We start from the raw sequence: 17920 nt of genomic DNA, 5'->3' as shown, positions 1-17920 counted from the left end.
CTGAAATATGGCAAAATTCAGCGTACAAACGGAATACAAAAGATAGTGTACTTTACGCGGGTGGTTACAAACGAAAGAAAGTTTAGTTTGAGATGAAATATAGTTGGAAAGCTATTCCAAGGGATAAAAAAAACAACTTATGAAAAGTGAATGCAAGATAATTTTTCGTTGTCTTGTACGAGTGTTGTAAAAATGCACTGAAACCCGATAGAAATTATGCAAAGTAGGTACGTTTTGGCCGATTTCGAACTTTCGTATTATTTACCAAAATAAAAACTTGCTGGAACTTTTGAATATTATTTTTGAAAACAGTTCACTAAAAGAGTATTTTAGAGCAAATTAAAAAAAAATTGAATTTTTGCTTCTGTCGCCGGATTCTTGAAAATTACTGACAACCTCTCCTAAGAAGAATACTTATGGTATTAGCTTTAATTCTTTCCAAGTAGCGAAACGATTTGAATATGCTTTTCTCTAGATACAACGAGAAGTCAAGTATCTTTCTTGGAAGAGAACTTTATTGGAGTTAAATTTATTGCAAGTATTCTTGAGATGAGGTAAGATAATGAAGAAATATATAGCATATTGTAATCTAAAGACGAGAAAATTGGAAAAAAAATTTACATAAAGAATACATATTATTGATGTGATTTCTTTAGCTTTGTATCTCCCTCTGGTGATTTTACTGGACACCTACGCTTTTGACTGCAAAAACATTACGTGCAGAATTGGCGGGAATTTATTTACATGAAAAAAGCTCACCGTTATTATTTTTAGAAACTTTGTGAAGTTGTCACGGTGAGAGCGGAAAATGAAAATTTGAGAGAACTGTGACGCTATTGAGAAGATAATCTTGATATTTTCAGGTATGTAGAATTAACAAATGACATCGTTTGGAGAACAGAAGGATTCAGAGGATAACAGTTTAACAGGTACAAATCAACTTTCATTCTCCAACTGATTAGAGCTCATGTTATTTATTATGAAAGATCGCAATTTTATTTTTCTTGCGGCTGATAGCAATCAAATTTAATTTCAGTCGAATTTTCCCGGTTTATTGTTAACAGATGTGAAGATATTTCAATGGTTTCTCTTATTTGACTGGTGGTTCAACAATCTGCACGCGATGCAATTTCCTTAAGCCTTAAACTCCTAGAGGTGATATAACTTGTAACTTATCCTGTAATATCAATACTAATAATCAGAATACTCCAAGTTTTATCAGGTAGAATTCGTTCTCTTTGAACTAACACCAAATTTCTGTATCTACTTTGAAATGAAACATTTAGCAGCTAGAGGGGAAACTTAACAATTAGATTACGAGAGTTGAAGGTTTAAATGTGCGTGATAATTATGCGGCAGAAGCGCGTGATGAACATTTGACAAAGCTAAGTATCGCGCTGTATATAATTATAGCTCTCGTCAATATCAAAACCAGCAAATATCTCTCGAAAACAAACGAAGTTGAAACAATGCTCGAGATTGGGGAAAAAAAACGCAATCCCTACGTTTCTTTTGATATCGTGAAATTCGCGATATATGGTAAGAATAACGGTAATATGGTTGTCGGTGAAATACCAGAATTTTTTCTGTTTCCAAAACGTGACATCTCCACCGAACGCTATAAATGTACCATTTATATCTTCACATATATAGGTCGTCATTAGAACCGTATTTACCAACATGACAGTTTTACTTTCCATGTGGGCTGGTTTTTTTGTTTTTTTGTTTTTTGTTTGTTTTTTTTTTTTTTACCTGAAGCTGAATTCAATTCTTTTTTTTAAAGGAAATAGTTCTTGTATTGAGAAATTGTTGTATTAGGATGTCCGAAATTGAATTGGTTTTCCGGCAAGCTGAGTTTTGGTGTAGCGGATCTCTGTATTCGATGCTCCTATTTAAAAAATTGTATTTGATTCAAATTTTCAACAATATCTTTTAAATAAAGAGGATGATACATGTCGGCCTATGGATACGAATTTATCTGCTTGAATTGAATTATCTATTTGAAGGAGTAAAAGATGTCATGAACACTCGATGATAAAATTCGTATCCACGCGCGGTTATCTAATACCTCATATATACGTGTACATTACCGAACAAGAGTGAGCTTAAGACGGCTGTACATCGGCCAATTTCCCTCACTACATTTTAAGCCGAGACCGAGAAGAAGGCTTCGTCAGCAACGGATCAAAGGATGTATCACACGATAACAAAATATATTCGTGCACCATGGAACTACCAAATAAATCTGCGAGTTTCGTAGTGATTTTTGTTTTGTTTTGTTTTCATTTAGGACGAATCTGTGACCTCTGTTTTAGCCAAAAATGTGGAAAAGCTTTCATTCATAGGACAAAAATATACTGTTTAGCTATGACATTATACGAGGCATTCAACAGGCTACAAGCATTCCTTTTTACCTTTTGTGGGGAATCAAATTGGGAATCGAAAGAAAACACATTTTGCACTCTTGGGTAGCCGATCAGAGCACAGATTTCCTGTTCGCTCACGGGTCCCATCGTAACGTATAAATATCAGAGGAATTGGGAAAACCTGTCCACAAAAGTGAAAATTAATTTTAACCCAGAACCACGATGACTACGATTTCTTGATCACGTATGAAAACGAAACCTCGTCAACGACATGATTAATTATTCTGGTTTTTTAAACGCTTGGAACATCAATCCACCTCCTCGAAAAACTTGACACGGTAATCGTCGACGGTGAATAAATTTCTGTCTTCAAATGTTTGAACTTCGTATCCACAAGGTGTTCAGTAGTAACGTTTCGAACTGGTTACCAGTCAGAGTGAGGTTTTAGTAGATATACCTTTACGCGCGATGACGGACTAAATGGGCACGTTGTTTGCGTGTTTTACTTCCTACGTTGGAAGATAAAACTGTGGAGTCAGTAAATGCTGATATTGGAGCAGAAGCTTTTTCTGTGGGGCAAAAACTCAGCAGCTTCAGGGAAATGCCCTAAATTTCCCATTTACATTAATATTGCAAAAGATTCCTTTTTGATTGGCAATTCTTTCACAAATAATTTTTCAGTTTCATTTCACTTTCAGTCTACTTCCTCCGCCAAATGCTCATAGCCTGGCAGTGAATTCATTCGATGGAATACAAGATTAAGCTATGCAGGAGTCTCTGTGTTGCACATGGCTTTCAATTTGTTGTAGATGAAGTTTCTTGGTAACAAGTGGACACTTTCCAATGCCATCTTCTCCACTCTCTCAAAATAACTTCGTATACAGTGCCTTTTTTGAATTCGAAATGAAAAAGTCGGGTGCTTCCCAAACATATTTTGGAGAGGGACAAGCTCTTCCAGTTATCCTAAATTTCCTGCCTCCTTCAAAAAAAATTTAATGATGGAGTTTATTGACCAGAACTTATAATTCTGTTAATAAAAAAAGACTTTGTCTAGCATTTTTTCTATAGCTTTGAGGGACATTTTACACATGCACTTTGTAGAAGAACAGGGTCAATAAACGTGTTTCTTCACGCAGCAATCTCGCGGGGTGTTGGTAGAATTCGTGACGGAAACGCAAATCCTCGAAGGTGTTTCGGTTTGGAATAAGTTTCGCGATTCTCCCAGCCCCATACGCGATAAAATGAAGGAATGAGAAAGAGTCTTTTATTGGATTGGTTTTGATCCATGCATATCCATGCCTACCGGGTACAACTAGGTTGTTTATTGCAACTCACGCATTTTGATAAAGGACAGCCTTGAACGACGTTTCATCAGATGAGACTGCGAAAACAAACAAAGAAACAACATGACACAACCCGCCGAACTTAATTGGAGCTGTCACGCAATCACAATAGCGTGACGGAGGAAACCTTGAGATTCTCCGTCTTTCTCTACGATTAAGTATAAAATGTTTTCTGTAGGTTACTTTCATCTGATTCTCCTCTTCTGATTTTAAACAATGTAGTGCAGTACAATCGATTCAATTTTATTTCTAGCTATGGCAGAAAGCAACCTCCCAACAACGGGAGAAGAACTGGCGGTGAAAAATGAGTTTCCAGCCACAGGTGAGAAAAAGCAAGAGGGAGAGACTTCGTTGTGGTGATTTTTTACTGTTTGTTAATGAATATAAGTATATCTTAATTCTGGTGCAAAATTTTTTGGATCACTTCGAATAAAGGTTTTTAAGGAATCCACTAAATACGTCAGTATTGGAACGCTTGTTGTAATTGCAAGTAGTTGTGATCTCTAACAAAGTTCAAATATCTTCTCGATAATTTCAGCAACAGAGGAAAGTCAAGTTACGTCAAGTGACGCTGAACTGGATGTATACAATGACCCTTTAAGAGGTAAGAAAACCAGGTGAAGTAAGATTGTTTGAAAGACGTCCCAGTGAAGTTTTTTTGTCCTATTTACATCAAAATTTGCGTATGTTTTGTGAATGAATTTTTGAAGCAGCAAAAGATCTTTAAAATTCAAACTTTGCAACCAGTAAAATAAAAAACAAAGAAAAAATAATTTATTGCTCGATTCGATGGAGCAGAGTGCGTAGACATCATTAATTATAAGCCACAAAGCGGCAAATTTGAACACGACTTCGCTTTGAAGAGCCCTAAATTAAAGAAGAATAGGTCAAACTTGGCCCACTAGGCTTTGTAAAACTCAGTTTTCTGAGTTTTAGAGTGCTTCCTTCTAAATCGACGCACGGCGTTTTAAAGATTAAAAATGTAGCTAAAATTTGAACCTAAAATGAATGATATTTGCGAAGCAGAAGTATTTTCCTTTTAAATTTGAAGATACTCAAAATTTGGTCATTTTTAATGTGAAAGTCATTTTCGGCGAGCTGTTGGCACCAATAGACCTATTAAAGTCGAGTATTGAAAAATTTTCCAAGGGATGACTTTTTGAGGCCGCCACGAGGAAATTATTTGACCAAAAGTTTCGCTAACACCTGTTTGTCCGTTATTGTTCAAAATATGTTTGGCAGAAATTTTACGCAATTTAAGAATTCTACAGAGAAGAGGAGGCATTTTGTCATCGCCGTATCACCTGTTTTGGTCTTCTAAATATTTCACGCCTCTTTAAACAGTTATGTCAACACCAGGCCCACGCTGTAAACCACAAGTAAACAAAATGTAGAACCCCTGACTTTCACTTCGTTTGGAAGTATGAAGTTGTAGTATGAAGTCGTGTCACTCATTACTATACCATTAACACCAAAACTGTGTGCTTTCAGGGATAGCGAAAGTATGTCTCGAGGAAGGTAACAAAGAATACAGACAAGGAAAAGCTAATAACGCGATAGACTCCTACACGGAAGGACTTCAAGTCAATTGCAAAGATGAACGGCTGAACGCCAAGCTTTATAGTAACAGGGCAACAGCTCATTTCCGTTTGGGTAACAATTTTATTTTTAAATATAGAAATCTCTCAAGCAGAGTTGCAAGATAGCGGAATATACAATGTGCATCAAGAAAAGGAAAAAATTTAGCAACTGCAGAAAAGAAGCATAGAAAGAGATATCACCCTTTAGCAGATCAAAATTAAGCAGAGAAATTATTCCCGTAAATGGAATACAATTTATGCAATTGTAAGTTTTTTTGGCGTCTTTGGTGCAATTGCATGCGATGACCACTTTTTTTAACCTTATTTCTTGAATTTCACAGCAAACTACGTGGAATGTCTCGGTGATGCAACAGTTGCCGTTCAATTGGAACCCACTTTAATCAAAGCTATTAAGAAAGGTTAGTTTTTCAGACATAAGCCGTCAACATTATATTCTCTGATTTCGTCAAAAGAGGATTGTGTGGTTTGTGGCAGGTAACTTCACCCCAAGTATCAATTGTATCTGGTGTGTCAATGTCTGGTATGTGGGTAAAAAGCATAAGATAAAGTCAATAACCTCTCCAATACCACCGCCTGTTTAATTTAGTTCACGTTGTAGAGCGCCAGAGGTCGATGGTTCAAGCCCAAGACTGGACCATCACCCTGAGTCTTAAAATATCTGGGGACAATGTGCTGTCGCCTAAGCTGTGACATCTGCAAATGGTTCGAGATTCTTGTCCCGGATAAGAACGGAAATCCGTAAGCCCTGTTTCTTGCATCTTCTCTGTAACTCAAGAGGCACCTGAAAAATTCCCTTTCAAAAGTTGTAAACTGCTCAATGCAGTTTGCCCGAAAAGTTCCCTGAAAAGCGCATTAGAGCACATTAAAAAGAAGAATTCGTGATATAAATTTATCGTTATCATCATCAATTGAAGCTTAATTGGTAGCCGCTTTGCATTAGCTCATTAGTGTTCATTTTCAGTTCTTCCACAAGTTCAAATTTCCTTCATCATCACAATTTTTGTTCCCAGCTAGATGACAAATTAAGTCAATTTTATCAATACGTTTATACCTTAACAGTGATAAATTACCTCGCACCACCAATTATTCTCTCCTTTTCAGGGTCCAGAACTTGTGTCGAACTTTGCCGGTATAAAGAAGCAAGGAGCTGGTTGCATATGGGATTGGCCGTATCCTTTAACGAATGTTTCAAACGTGATACGAGATGCAATGCGAGTAATATTTCGAGGGAAATTAATGCGTTCCGGAGAGATTCTTCAACACATAATGCAAGCAATGTTCTGCACTGTACACTGCACTGATCAGTTTAAAGAAGTTGAAATATTCTTAAAGAGTTCTTTCGATTATTCCACGAAACCTTACTCAAAAGAAGAGGCCATGTTTATTAATTCTCAGAGTTTGAGCTGAATACCCCTCGCTTTGTCTTCAGACGAGCATCACCATGACTACCGAACCAAAACCGATAAATGCACTTCAAGGCTAGTTAAAACTCTCCAAAAACTTGAAATCAAATCTCTAAGAAAACCCACGTTCGAATCATCATTCCAGTTTTAAGGTTCTACCTATTAGTAATACTCTCACTGTTTTTTTTAAATACACATTTCCACTGCATTTTCGCAAATCTGCTCATGATTTATCAACTCTTGACACATTTTAAGATTGAAAATAACAACAAACGTCTGCTTCAAATACTAAGGAAAACTAATGCTGAACTGATAGTCACAGCAAACAGTTCTTCCATTCTCGGCAACGCTTATCAAGGTCTAGGACAGTTCAAAACAGCCATCCAGTACCATCAACGTCATCTAGAAATTGCTAAAGAAGTGGGAAACAAGGCTGAAGAGGGAAGAGGTTATTGCAATCTCGGCAACGCTTATCAATGTCTAGGACAGTTCAAAACAGCCATCAAGTACCATCAACGTCATCTAGAAATTGCTAAAGAAGTGGGAAACAAGGCCGAAGAGGGAATCAGTTATTGCAATCTCGGCAACGCTTATTGCAGTCTAGGACAGTTCAAAACAACAATCCAGTACTATCAACGTGATCTAGAAATTGCTAAAGAAGTGGGAGACAAGGCCGGAGAGGGAATCAGCTATGGCAACGTCGGCAAGGCTTATCACAGTCTAGGACAGTTCAAAACAGCCATCCAGTACCATCAACGTCATCTAGAAATTGCTAAAGAAGTGGGAGACAAGGCCGGAGAGGGAGCAAGTCATGGCAACCTCGGCAACGCTTATTGCAGTCTAGGACAGTTCAAAACAGCCATCCAGTACCATCAACGTCATCTAGAAATTGCTAAAGAAGTGGGAGACAAGGCCGGAGAGGGAGGAAGTTATGGCAACCTCGGCAACGCTTATGACAGTCTAGGACAGTTCAAAACAGCCATGCAGTACCATCAACGTCATCTAGAAATTGCTAAAGAAGTGGGAGACAAGGCCGGAGAGGGAGGAAGTTATGGCAACCTCGGCAACGCTTATTGCAGTCTAGGACAGTTTAAAACAGCCATCCAGTACCATCAACGTCATCTAGAAATTGCTAAAGAAGTGGGAGACAAGGCCGGAGAGGGAAGAAGTTATGGCAACCTCGGCAACGCTTATCGCAGTCTAGGACAGTTCAAAACAGCCATCCAGTACCATCAACGTCATCTAGAAATTGCTAAAGAAGTGGGAGACAAGGCCGGAGAGGGAAGAAGTTATGGCAACCTCGGCAACGCTTATCGCAGTCTAGGACAGTTCAAAACAGCCATCCAGTACCATCAACGTCATCTAGAAATTGCAAAAGAAGTGGGAGACAAGGCTGGAGAGGGAAGAGGTTATGGTAATCTCGGTAACGCTTATCACAGTCTGGCACAGTTCAAAACAGCCATCCAGTACCATCAACGTCATCTAGAAATTGCTAAAGAAGTGGGAGACAAGGCCGGAGAGGGAGCAAGTTATGGCAACCTCGGCAAGGCTTATCGCAGTCTAGGGCAGTTCAAAACAGCCATCCAGTACTATCAACGTCATCTAGAAATTGCTAAAGAGGTGGGAGACAAGGCCGGAGAGGGAGCAAGTTATGGCAACCTCGGCAACGGTTATGACGGTCTAGGACAGTTCAAAACAGCCATCCAGTACCATCAACGTCATCTAGAAATTGCTAGAGAAGTGGGAGACAAGGCCAGAGAGGGAGCAAGTTATGGCAACCTCGGCAACACTTTTCACAGTCTAGGACAATTCAAAACAGCCATCCAGTACCATCAACGTCATCTAGAAATTGCTAAAGAAGTGGGAGACAAGGCCGGAGAGGGAAGAAGTTATGGCAACCTCGGCAACGCTTATCGCAGTCTAGGACAGTTCAAAACAGCCATCCAGTACCATCAACGTCATCTAGAAATTGCTAAAGAAGTGGGAGACAAGGCCGGAGAGGGAGCAAGTTATGGCAACCTCGGCAACGCTTATCGCAGTCTAGGACAGTTCAAAACAGCCATTCAGTACCATCAACGTCATCTAGAAATTGCTAAAGAAGTGGGAGACAAGGCCGGAGAGGGAAGAAGTTATGGCAACCTCGGCAACGCTTATCGCTGTCTAGGACAGTTCAAAACAGCCATCCAGTACCATCAACGTCATCTAGAAATTGCTAAAGAAGTGGGAGACAAGGCCGGAGAGGGAGCAAGTTATGGCAACCTCGGCAACGCTTATCGCAGTTTAGGACAGTTCAAAACAGCCATCCAGTACCATCAACGTCATCTAGAAATTGCTAAAGAAGTGGGAGACAAGGCCGGAGAGGGAGCAAGTTATGGCGACCTCGGCAACGCTTATCGCAGTCTAGGACAGTTCAAAACAGCCATCCAGTACCACCAACGTGATCTAGAAATTGCTAAAGAAGTGGGAGACAAGGCCGGAGAGGGAGCAAGTTATGGCAACCTCGGCAACGCTTTTCACAGTCTAGGACAGTTTATAACAGCCATCCAGTACCATCAACGTCATCTAGAAATTGCTAAAGAAGTGGGAGACAAGGCCGGAGAAGGAGCAAGTCATGGCAACCTCGGCAAGGCTTATCGCAGTCTAGGACAGTTCAAAACAGCCATCCAGTACCATCAACGTCATCTAGAAATTGCTAAAGAAGTGGGAGACAAGGCCGGAGAGGGAGCAAGTTATGGCAACCTCGGCAACGCTTATCGCAGTCTAGGACAGTTAAAAACAGCCATCCAGTACCATCAACGTCATCTAGAAATTGCTAAAGAAGTGGGAGACAAGGCCGGAGAGGGAGCAAGTTATGGCAACCTCGGCAACGCTTATCACAGTCTGGCACAGTTCAAAACAGCCATCCAGTACCATCAACGTCATCTAGAAATTGCTAAAGAAGTGGGAGACAAGGCCGGAGAGGGAGCAAGTTATGGCAACCTCGGCAACGCTTATCGCAGTTTAGGACAGTTCAAAACAGCCATCCAGTACCATCAACGTCATCTAGAAATTGCTAAAGAAGTGGGAGACAAGGCCGGAGAGGGAGCAAGTTATGGCGACCTCGGCAACGCTTATCGCAGTCTAGGACAGTTCAAAACAGCCATCCAGTACCACCAACGTGATCTAGAAATTGCTAAAGAAGTGGGAGACAAGGCCGGAGAGGGAGCAAGTTATGGCAACCTCGGCAACGCTTTTCACAGTCTAGGACAGTTTATAACAGCCATCCAGTACCATCAACGTCATCTAGAAATTGCTAAAGAAGTGGGAGACAAGGCCGGAGAAGGAGCAAGTCATGGCAACCTCGGCAAGGCTTATCGCAGTCTAGGACAGTTCAAAACAGCCATCCAGTACCATCAACGTCATCTAGAAATTGCTAAAGAAGTGGGAGACAAGGCCGGAGAGGGAATCAGTTATTGCCATCTCGGCAGGACTTATCTCCGCCAAAGAGAGTTGAAAACGGCAATCGAGTGTTATGAATGTCACCTAGACGTATCCAAAGAAGTGGAAGATAAGACTGGAGAGGCGTGCTCACTCTGTTTCCTTGGAAGCAGTTTTGAGTGCCAAGGAAATCTTATGAGGGCCTTTGACTGTTATAACTCGAGTGTAGAATTGTATGATGATATCAGAGCCAGTCTTCAACTCAACGATCAGTGGAAGATTTGTTATCGTAATCAGCACCAAGTTGCATACAAAGGTTTGTGGCGTATAAATCTCAGTCGAGGTCAAGTTGTGAAGGCTCTTCTTGCCAGAGAGAAAGGACGTGCTCAAGCTCTGAGAGACCTCATGGTCACAAAATATCGGCCTGGAGATTCTTTAACGCCCAGTGCATTCCGCATTTCTCTGAGGTGGGTTCCATTGAGCACAGTTTTCATAGCTATTAGCGGACCATGCGTTTACTTCTGGGTTTGCCTTAGTGAAAATAAAGTCCAGATGAGAAAAGTACACGTGAACAAATACAAGTACGAGGAGGAATTGGAATTTTTCATTCAGCTACTGAACAAATCTGCTCTTAAGGAGATCGGTGCAAGAGATACTATTACCATCGAAAATCCTCTGCTTGACTCGCCGATAGAAGAGAAAGTGGCCACTGATGTGATCCATGTTGATGTGAGGCACTCCCAGTCAAGTGCTTTAAAGAAGCTGCATGACATCATCGTTACTCCTATTGCTGATCTGATCGAAGGCAACGACGAGATCACATTCATTCCTGAGGGGCCATTTTGCCTTGTACCTTATGCAGCGTTGCAGGACTCCAACTCATCATATCTGGGTGATTCTTTTAAAATTCGTGTGCTTCCCTCTCTGACGACCTTGCAACTAATTCATGATTGTCCAGCTGACTTTCACATGAAGACTGGTGCATTGCTTGTCGGCGACCCATGTTTCAAACATATCATCTATCAGGGAATACTTTTGGTGCAACTTCCAGGAGCAAGGAAAGAAATAGAGATGATCGGACGTATCCTCAATGTCTCGCCTCTCACTGGAGAAATGGCAACAAAAGATGAAGTGTTAAAACGAATATCATCAGCGGCCTTAGTTCACATAGCAGCGCACGGTAAAATTGAAACTGGAGAAGTTATCCTGGCACCAAACACCACAAGAGATAACCCTCAGCCGCAAGAGAAAGACTATCTACTGACAATGAAGGATGTGATAGAAGCTGGGTTGCGAGCACGTCTGGTTGTACTTAGCTGCTGTCACACAGCTCGTGGGGAGGTCATGGCCGAGGGTGTGGTAGGCATGGCGCGTGCACTTTTGGGTGCCGGTGCCAGATCGGTTGTGGTAACCTTGTGGGCGATTGGCGACGAGGGAACCCTGGAGTTCATGAGTTTCTTCTACGATGCACTTGCCAAAGGCAAAAAGGCAAGTGAAGCTCTCAATCAGGCCATGAAGTGTATGAGAGAAATTGAAAAGTTCAAGGAGGTGATTTACTGGGCACCATTTGTACTCATTGGTGACGACGTCAACCTGGATTTCAAGGATATTTCAAAGCTCAAGCAAGTAGATATTCTGTTTACACATTCTATTCAATGCAAAGTTACCTTAAATCATAATTATAGCTTATGTATGAGCACTAATATTTGCTTGTTATTTTCCTCTCAGTTGGGTGATGAATTTATCTTTTGCTCCGACAAATTGAGATGCAGCACAATCAAGTGGACACGTTTACGATGATAACATTCTTTTTAGGAAACATGATAGGAGTAAAACAGCAAATTTCTTTAAAAACAATCCTGTTGTGCTTTGTATCGTTTCATGTTTTAAGAAATATTTCGTGGCGACTCAACTATCCTCCCTAAACTTAGATTCTTTTATTTTTCAGTTAAGGCAATGAGCATTGGAATCCCAGGGAGTTTCCGGATACATGAAAAAGCTGATATTTGGACCAGAAACCAGTAAGCTACGGCTGAAATATTTGTCAAGAGTCTTTTTTTCAAAGTAGGAAGAACCAAAAGACGGCCAAAGGCAAGTTTGACAAGAGAACGGATTTCCTTTGATTCAAAAGCTGACTTTTTGTTTGTCGGAACTGCTCTTCCGAGCTTCATCTTTGATATCCTGCTGAAACTGCTGTTTTTTTTATGTCTTGAAATTATCATGACTAGCTATGTAAAAAAATTATTTTTGATCCAAGTATTACCTACTAAGTGAATTTGGGCGAAGTAGAAACGTCTTGAAAAATGTTTCCCAGAGTTTTTTCAGACTTTTCCTCAATTTGTTTTTTTCTCATGATGGATGTAAAACTGTTACAGCCATGTGCGCGTGTGGAGAATTTCCATGGAAATTGGAGAATAATCAGTTATCCGATTGCTCGATTATCTTTTTTTTTTTAAGTCAGATGGAAATTTTGATGAACTTTTCGAGGATTTGTACCCAATCATCGGTACTTAAAGTTAGTTTCTGCCGATCAGAATTTGGTTTACCTGGCCTTAAAGTGACAGATTTTGGCCGTAATGGCCAGGATTTAGTCTTGGTATTTGTTAATATTCTGAGATTTCTCCTCTAATTTTGAAGGCGATGAAATGTGTCATTTTTATACAAGAAAAATGATGCATTTTAAGTATATTGTTTGAATTAATCAGTCCAAAGGCAAAAAGAGCAGTTTTATTCTAATTTTAGTTACTGGCCTATAAAGCATTGAGAGAAACTCAGAACGAGGTAGGAAATTGGAGCCAAATGATTTTCTTTAGTTTCTTCGATTAGATTGTTTACCTATTATCTAAGTACAATAAACTAACAATGAAACAAGTCGCTTGACATTTTGTTAGAATGGAAGAGGAAATCAATAACAAAGGGAAGAAAAATTTTCTGCATCAACCTGCATAAGCCGTTTCTTGTCGTTTGAAGTAGTGAGCGCGCCTATGTCTTGTTTGCTTGATAAGATTTGCCCATTTCTTTTAATTGGTTTAATGAATGAGAGATACACTTCGATATTTTTTGACTCTATAACTGCTAGTATTGATCATTGGCAGCCATTGCTTAGGATGTCACGCGACGCACTTCTTTAGGACGTTATGTGACAGATAAGATGTTTTGTCACATCTTGTCGTTTGAAGCAGTGAGCGCACCTATGTCTCATTCTCTCAGCCTTTTCCAATTTCCTAGGATAACGTTATCAAATGAGATATAAACTTCGATATTTTCAGATTTTATAACTACAGCCGTTCCTTAGGATGTCACGCGACACGCTTCTTTAGCATGTAAAGCGACATGATGTTTTGTCATATATCGTTGAAAAGGCAAGAAAAAAGAAATTACCTTTGACTTTGGAAGATGGTGCTTTATTCTGTTTATAGAAAGCGTCCTCATCGTGGGAGGTACCCTAGGTCGGTGTGCTTTCTCGAGTGTAGGAAATATTGATGAGCGTTGTCCCTGATCACTGGGCATTCCTGTTATGTTCAATATGTAAGCCCCGATATTTTGACTTCACCCAAGATTTAGGAAACTGCGACGATGTAGATGTTTCAGCAGAACATGTTTACTGACAATAGCATATATTATAACCATTTTCTGAAAAGAGTCATAGGGGAGGTTCGGTTTATCCCCTTTTGGTTGGGAGTGTAAATGGCTAGGTGGTTTCAAGGGTAGCATCACAAGACGGATTCTCAAGAATCTCAGAGCTACGGTTTCAGAAGGTTATGATGAGAATTTCCCTGAGAAATTGCTGGACTTAGGCTTCTTTCGTCTGCTCAGATTTTCTCTTCGTGCTTCATAATTCTACTCCATCTACCCACCTTACGGCAGTTTTTACTATATACCACATAGGTGAATAATACTTTTCGCGTGGCCTGATTGGTTAATTCGGAATAAACAGTCGAACCTTTGTCGGTTGGTCCAATTTCTTTCCGAGATCCCCGCTCGGATAAAAAGGAGCACACAAAATTAAATGAAATCCAGTTTCGCCGGTAGTCCCACCAATCTAATATTTCACTTCCACCTCACTTTCCACTTCCGCTAATTTTTTTTCCGACAAAGATCAGCGGTCTTCACTATGTTGAAGCTCGCTAACTGTACCAAGCTGTCAGACATGGGAGACTGAAATTGAATCATATTCAGTTTTCTTGGATTGATTCTAAAATGGCAGATAGTTCAGCGAACAACACTTTGCAGGAGTAATTACAATGCTGTCGATATTTTCATGAAAGCGCTTCAGAGACGCGTGCAAGCCTGCCCTGAGCTCTTCTTGTCTGGTCAATTGCGGTTTGTCAACCCTTCGCGCAAAGTCTCTCTAAGTTGTAGCCTGCAAGCCAAGAATCCTTTTTTTTTAGTCCATGTCTGATTCAAGACTTGTATCGAAATATGAAAAATTCGCAAGTGTGAAAAAAATCGTTCCGATATTTGCCATCGCTAAAACAATTGTGTACAAAGTGCTCGCAATTGACCGTCAACTACGTATTCTTTCTTACCGCTGGTTCTTTGCAACTCAGTTCCAAACCCACACCTCCCTTCCAAAATCTTTCCCCTAATCACCGATCTCATTAATTCACAACATTTCTTTGTCTCGTGCAACAACGTTTTACTTTTCTTATTGAATATTTTTTAAAGGTGCTCTATAGTAACAGAGAATGACAATAATAATAATAATAATAATGACAATAATAAACCTATGCTTAAAACACCTGGGAAAACCGTAATATTTATTTGCTATATTTCTCTTGTTTTTTCCTATATACCTGACTTTTAACCTGACGTAAACTGCTTGCTCTTTTTTCAGTACTTAATATATTATCTTAAAAAAAAGAAACATGACACAAATGTACCAAAGAAAATGAAATAATATATAGAATCCATCATCGTTTACAGAGAAATCGATTTACAAAAAAATTTAGGGCGGTTTCCATTAGAGGAGTAATATTATGACTCAACAAAAATTAAAAAAACAACAAAAACCAACAACAACAAAAAGAACAACAACACCCAGATACAGACTGTATCATGCTGTGGTAACAAACGAGGGAGACCCCTACAATTTTTTGATCTTTACCCCAAACTGTAGAAGATATCCGTAAAGAGCGAACAGTGTTCTTCCTTCTGGGTAAGTTTAAAAGTTTTACACTGGAACGTCAAAGTTGACGCTTCTAAGAGTCACAACAGTCGCCGTGAAGTGGCGGCCTTGGCGGCAGTACTTGACAAGAGATGGGTTGCGTAGGAGAGTCACGGCTAGGAACCGGTGGTTGACAGCCTTTAGGGACATGTGCGGCTGAAGGGGATCCCTAATAATGCCTGAAAGACAAAGAGGGAGACACGGTAATATAAGCTGCGTTTGATAGGTTTGGACGAGATCTGGAAGGAATTTGTTTGTTTGCCCTCTTTAGTTTTTTTGTGTTGGCCCTAACCTTATTCAAACACCACACAATTTCATAATCATTTCACAACTCGATCGCTGCCTGTATATAAAAGTAAATAGAGGCATGAAACTGCAGGAAAAGCTAATGCCTATGCTTATTCCGTCACCTTCTGACGATTTTGAGTATAACTTGCCTCGTCTTACCTAATAAAGATGATAACTGCAGCTTTTTATTACAAACGTTTTGTTTTTATTTTAATGATTTTTTAAATTTTTAAATTTTATTATTATTATTATTATTTTTTTTTTTTTTTTGCACAATACATGAAAATGTAGAATTCACAAATGGAATTCTTCTCGTTTTTTCTTACAACATCAACTTTGCCCTCAGAATCCCATTACTTTATTAGATTAATAATAGTTAACTTCTGGCATCTTGATCATCCTTCTCCTTTTGAAAAAGCTACTTACTTAGCAATGCTACTGCAAAATATCAGCTCTTACTACATGGATCACGCCTCTTACTCAATTTTTTGACGATAAAGTTCATTTGAACTGCCGATGAAAATCAAGCAAATAAATAATTCACCCAAGTTGACTGCATTTGAAGGAAGTACACAACTTGAAAAAATCCGGGCCTAAGCAGCTTCGAACCCATGCCTCCTCAATACTCACTTGACTTTACTACCGATTGAGCTACCAAGCCTCGCTCCCAATGCTCTCAATGGGAGGCATAGGTGCGAATCCCGTGGAGAGATGAATTCTTTTCGGGCTCTTTTTCTGTATTTTCCTTAAATTGCAGTCCACTTCCGCGGGTGATTTCTTTGCTTGCCTGCTACAAAGAAGTAATAAAACTACTCACTTTTAAAAGCTTAAGACCTGTAAGATAATTTTATCATATTTCTGTAATCAGTCTCTTAAAGAAATAACTTGTCCTGTAAAGAGGAATCAGTCAGTTTGATAGAGATAGAGACAAGAGAATATCAGTTAATTGTCTCTTGGTTAGGGACCATCGCATGCGATAAGGGAAGGGAGCAGAAAAAATGCTGAGATTTCGCCCTTCTCTACCCCTGTAAGACATTTTTATCAACTACGCGATTTGTTTCATTTTCAGGAGCTACACATATATGGAGAGCATGCATTTAAGCTGTCAAAGTTGTGATGTGCACATGTATTGGAAGAAAACTAGGTAGATTTCTCTTTTCGAACCGCTAGATTTCTCTTAGCTCTCGGCTTTTATCTTTTCGCAATCCTGGATGATGCAATATCAAGCAGGTTGGTGATTGAATAAAGAAAAGTACTAAAAAGGGAATTATCGTTTGAATTACCACCAAATTCAAAGAAGCAACTTCGTGAGCAATGTAAGGTAGACAGTGAGAAGAATTACTGTTGAGAGCTTGAGAGTGAAAGGGTTAAGTAAGCTTTTCATGTATTACTGTTCCATAACTCAGCAATATCGTCCTTTCAGCACAAAATGATTCGAGGGAGGAAAACTGCTTTCACAGATAACATTTAGAATGTTAGAAAATCAGCCAGTAGTGCAGTAGCGCAGATGGCATCGTTGTTGTGGCGGTGTTCCTTTAATGAAATAAACAAAGTATTTACCACAGTTCCTGACCTTGTCATTGAATTCCCCCAACAATTGAATCCTGACCTTGACATTGAATTACCCTCCAGTTTCGGTGAAAATGGGGGAACTCGTCCCAAACGAGGTTAGATAGTTATCACCGAGAATGCGCTTGTCGGGTCATAAAAAGCGATATTAACTTTTAAAGCGTACTCTGAATTATTCCGTTCGGTTTCATAAAGTATACCTCATTGCATTGTAAATGAAGATACACAAACATTTTTAATCAAGCGTTGGATGTTGTCCTTGATTAACATAATGTTATAAGGTTAGACGTGTAAATCAAGTGAGGCCAGGTATGTTACGATAATTTAGTTTTCCGAGCTTTCGCCGATCTACAGCATCGTCAGCGCTCATCCCTGATGATCGGCGAAAGCGTGTAAAAATTCCCAAAAACATTGCTATTCATATTTTATTGTTTGTAAAACACGAAGTTGAATGAAATCAAATTAAGATTCCGCTGTAAGGCAGCTGTTAAACATTTGGAATTTTCTCTTTCTTACTAACTAGTGGTCGAATCTTATCAATGTATCATATTATTAACATTATTTTTTACTTGTGTTTTTATTTAGTATTATTCTTTGGTTTCTCCTTCACATAGTTCACGAATCTTTACAATGTAACTTTTACGCCGTAATTTGATGGTGTATTTGTAAAGGTAAACTCAAATTGTAACGCTAGCAAATTCAGCTGAAAATACACGAGTGCTGTCAAAACATGTTTTGTAAACTCAGAAGTGTTGAAAATATCAGT

The 17920-nt window shown here is 39.4% G+C and overlaps 1 protein-coding gene across 1 annotated transcript; it reads left to right on the top strand.

The window, feature by feature from the left end:
- Positions 1 to 3964: 3964 nt before the first annotated feature.
- Positions 3965 to 11954, top strand: LOC149045727 (uncharacterized). Its single transcript, XM_089207097.1, has 8 exons — positions 3965 to 4031; positions 4248 to 4313; positions 5201 to 5362; positions 5631 to 5708; positions 6412 to 6479; positions 6969 to 7301; positions 7422 to 10025; positions 10266 to 11954. Exons 1-8 carry the CDS (start codon positions 3965 to 3967, stop codon positions 11928 to 11930), a joined length of 5043 nt encoding a protein of 1680 aa, XP_089063223.1. The 3' UTR covers positions 11931 to 11954.
- The last annotated feature ends 5966 nt before the right edge of the window (positions 11955 to 17920 follow it).

Source organism: Pocillopora damicornis, chromosome 5 (assembly GCF_964200805.1).
Source record: "Pocillopora damicornis chromosome 5, jaPocDami1.2, whole genome shotgun sequence".
Classification (NCBI taxonomy): Eukaryota; Metazoa; Cnidaria; class Anthozoa; order Scleractinia; family Pocilloporidae; genus Pocillopora; species Pocillopora damicornis.
The sequence above is the reverse complement of the archived record's forward strand: the minus strand, read 5'-3'. Positions and strand labels throughout refer to the sequence as shown.

Coding starts and splice junctions, on each gene's coding strand:
- LOC149045727 (XM_089207097.1), top strand. CDS start 3,965: ATGGCAGAAAGCAACCTCCCAACAACGGGAGAAGAACTGGCGGTGAAA. Junction 4,314..5,200: donor ATACAATGACCCTTTAAGAG/GTAAGAAAACCA, acceptor GTGTGCTTTCAG/GGATAGCGAAAGTATGTCTC. Junction 6,480..6,968: donor GGTTGCATATGGGATTGGCC/GTATCCTTTAAC, acceptor ACACATTTTAAG/ATTGAAAATAACAACAAACG.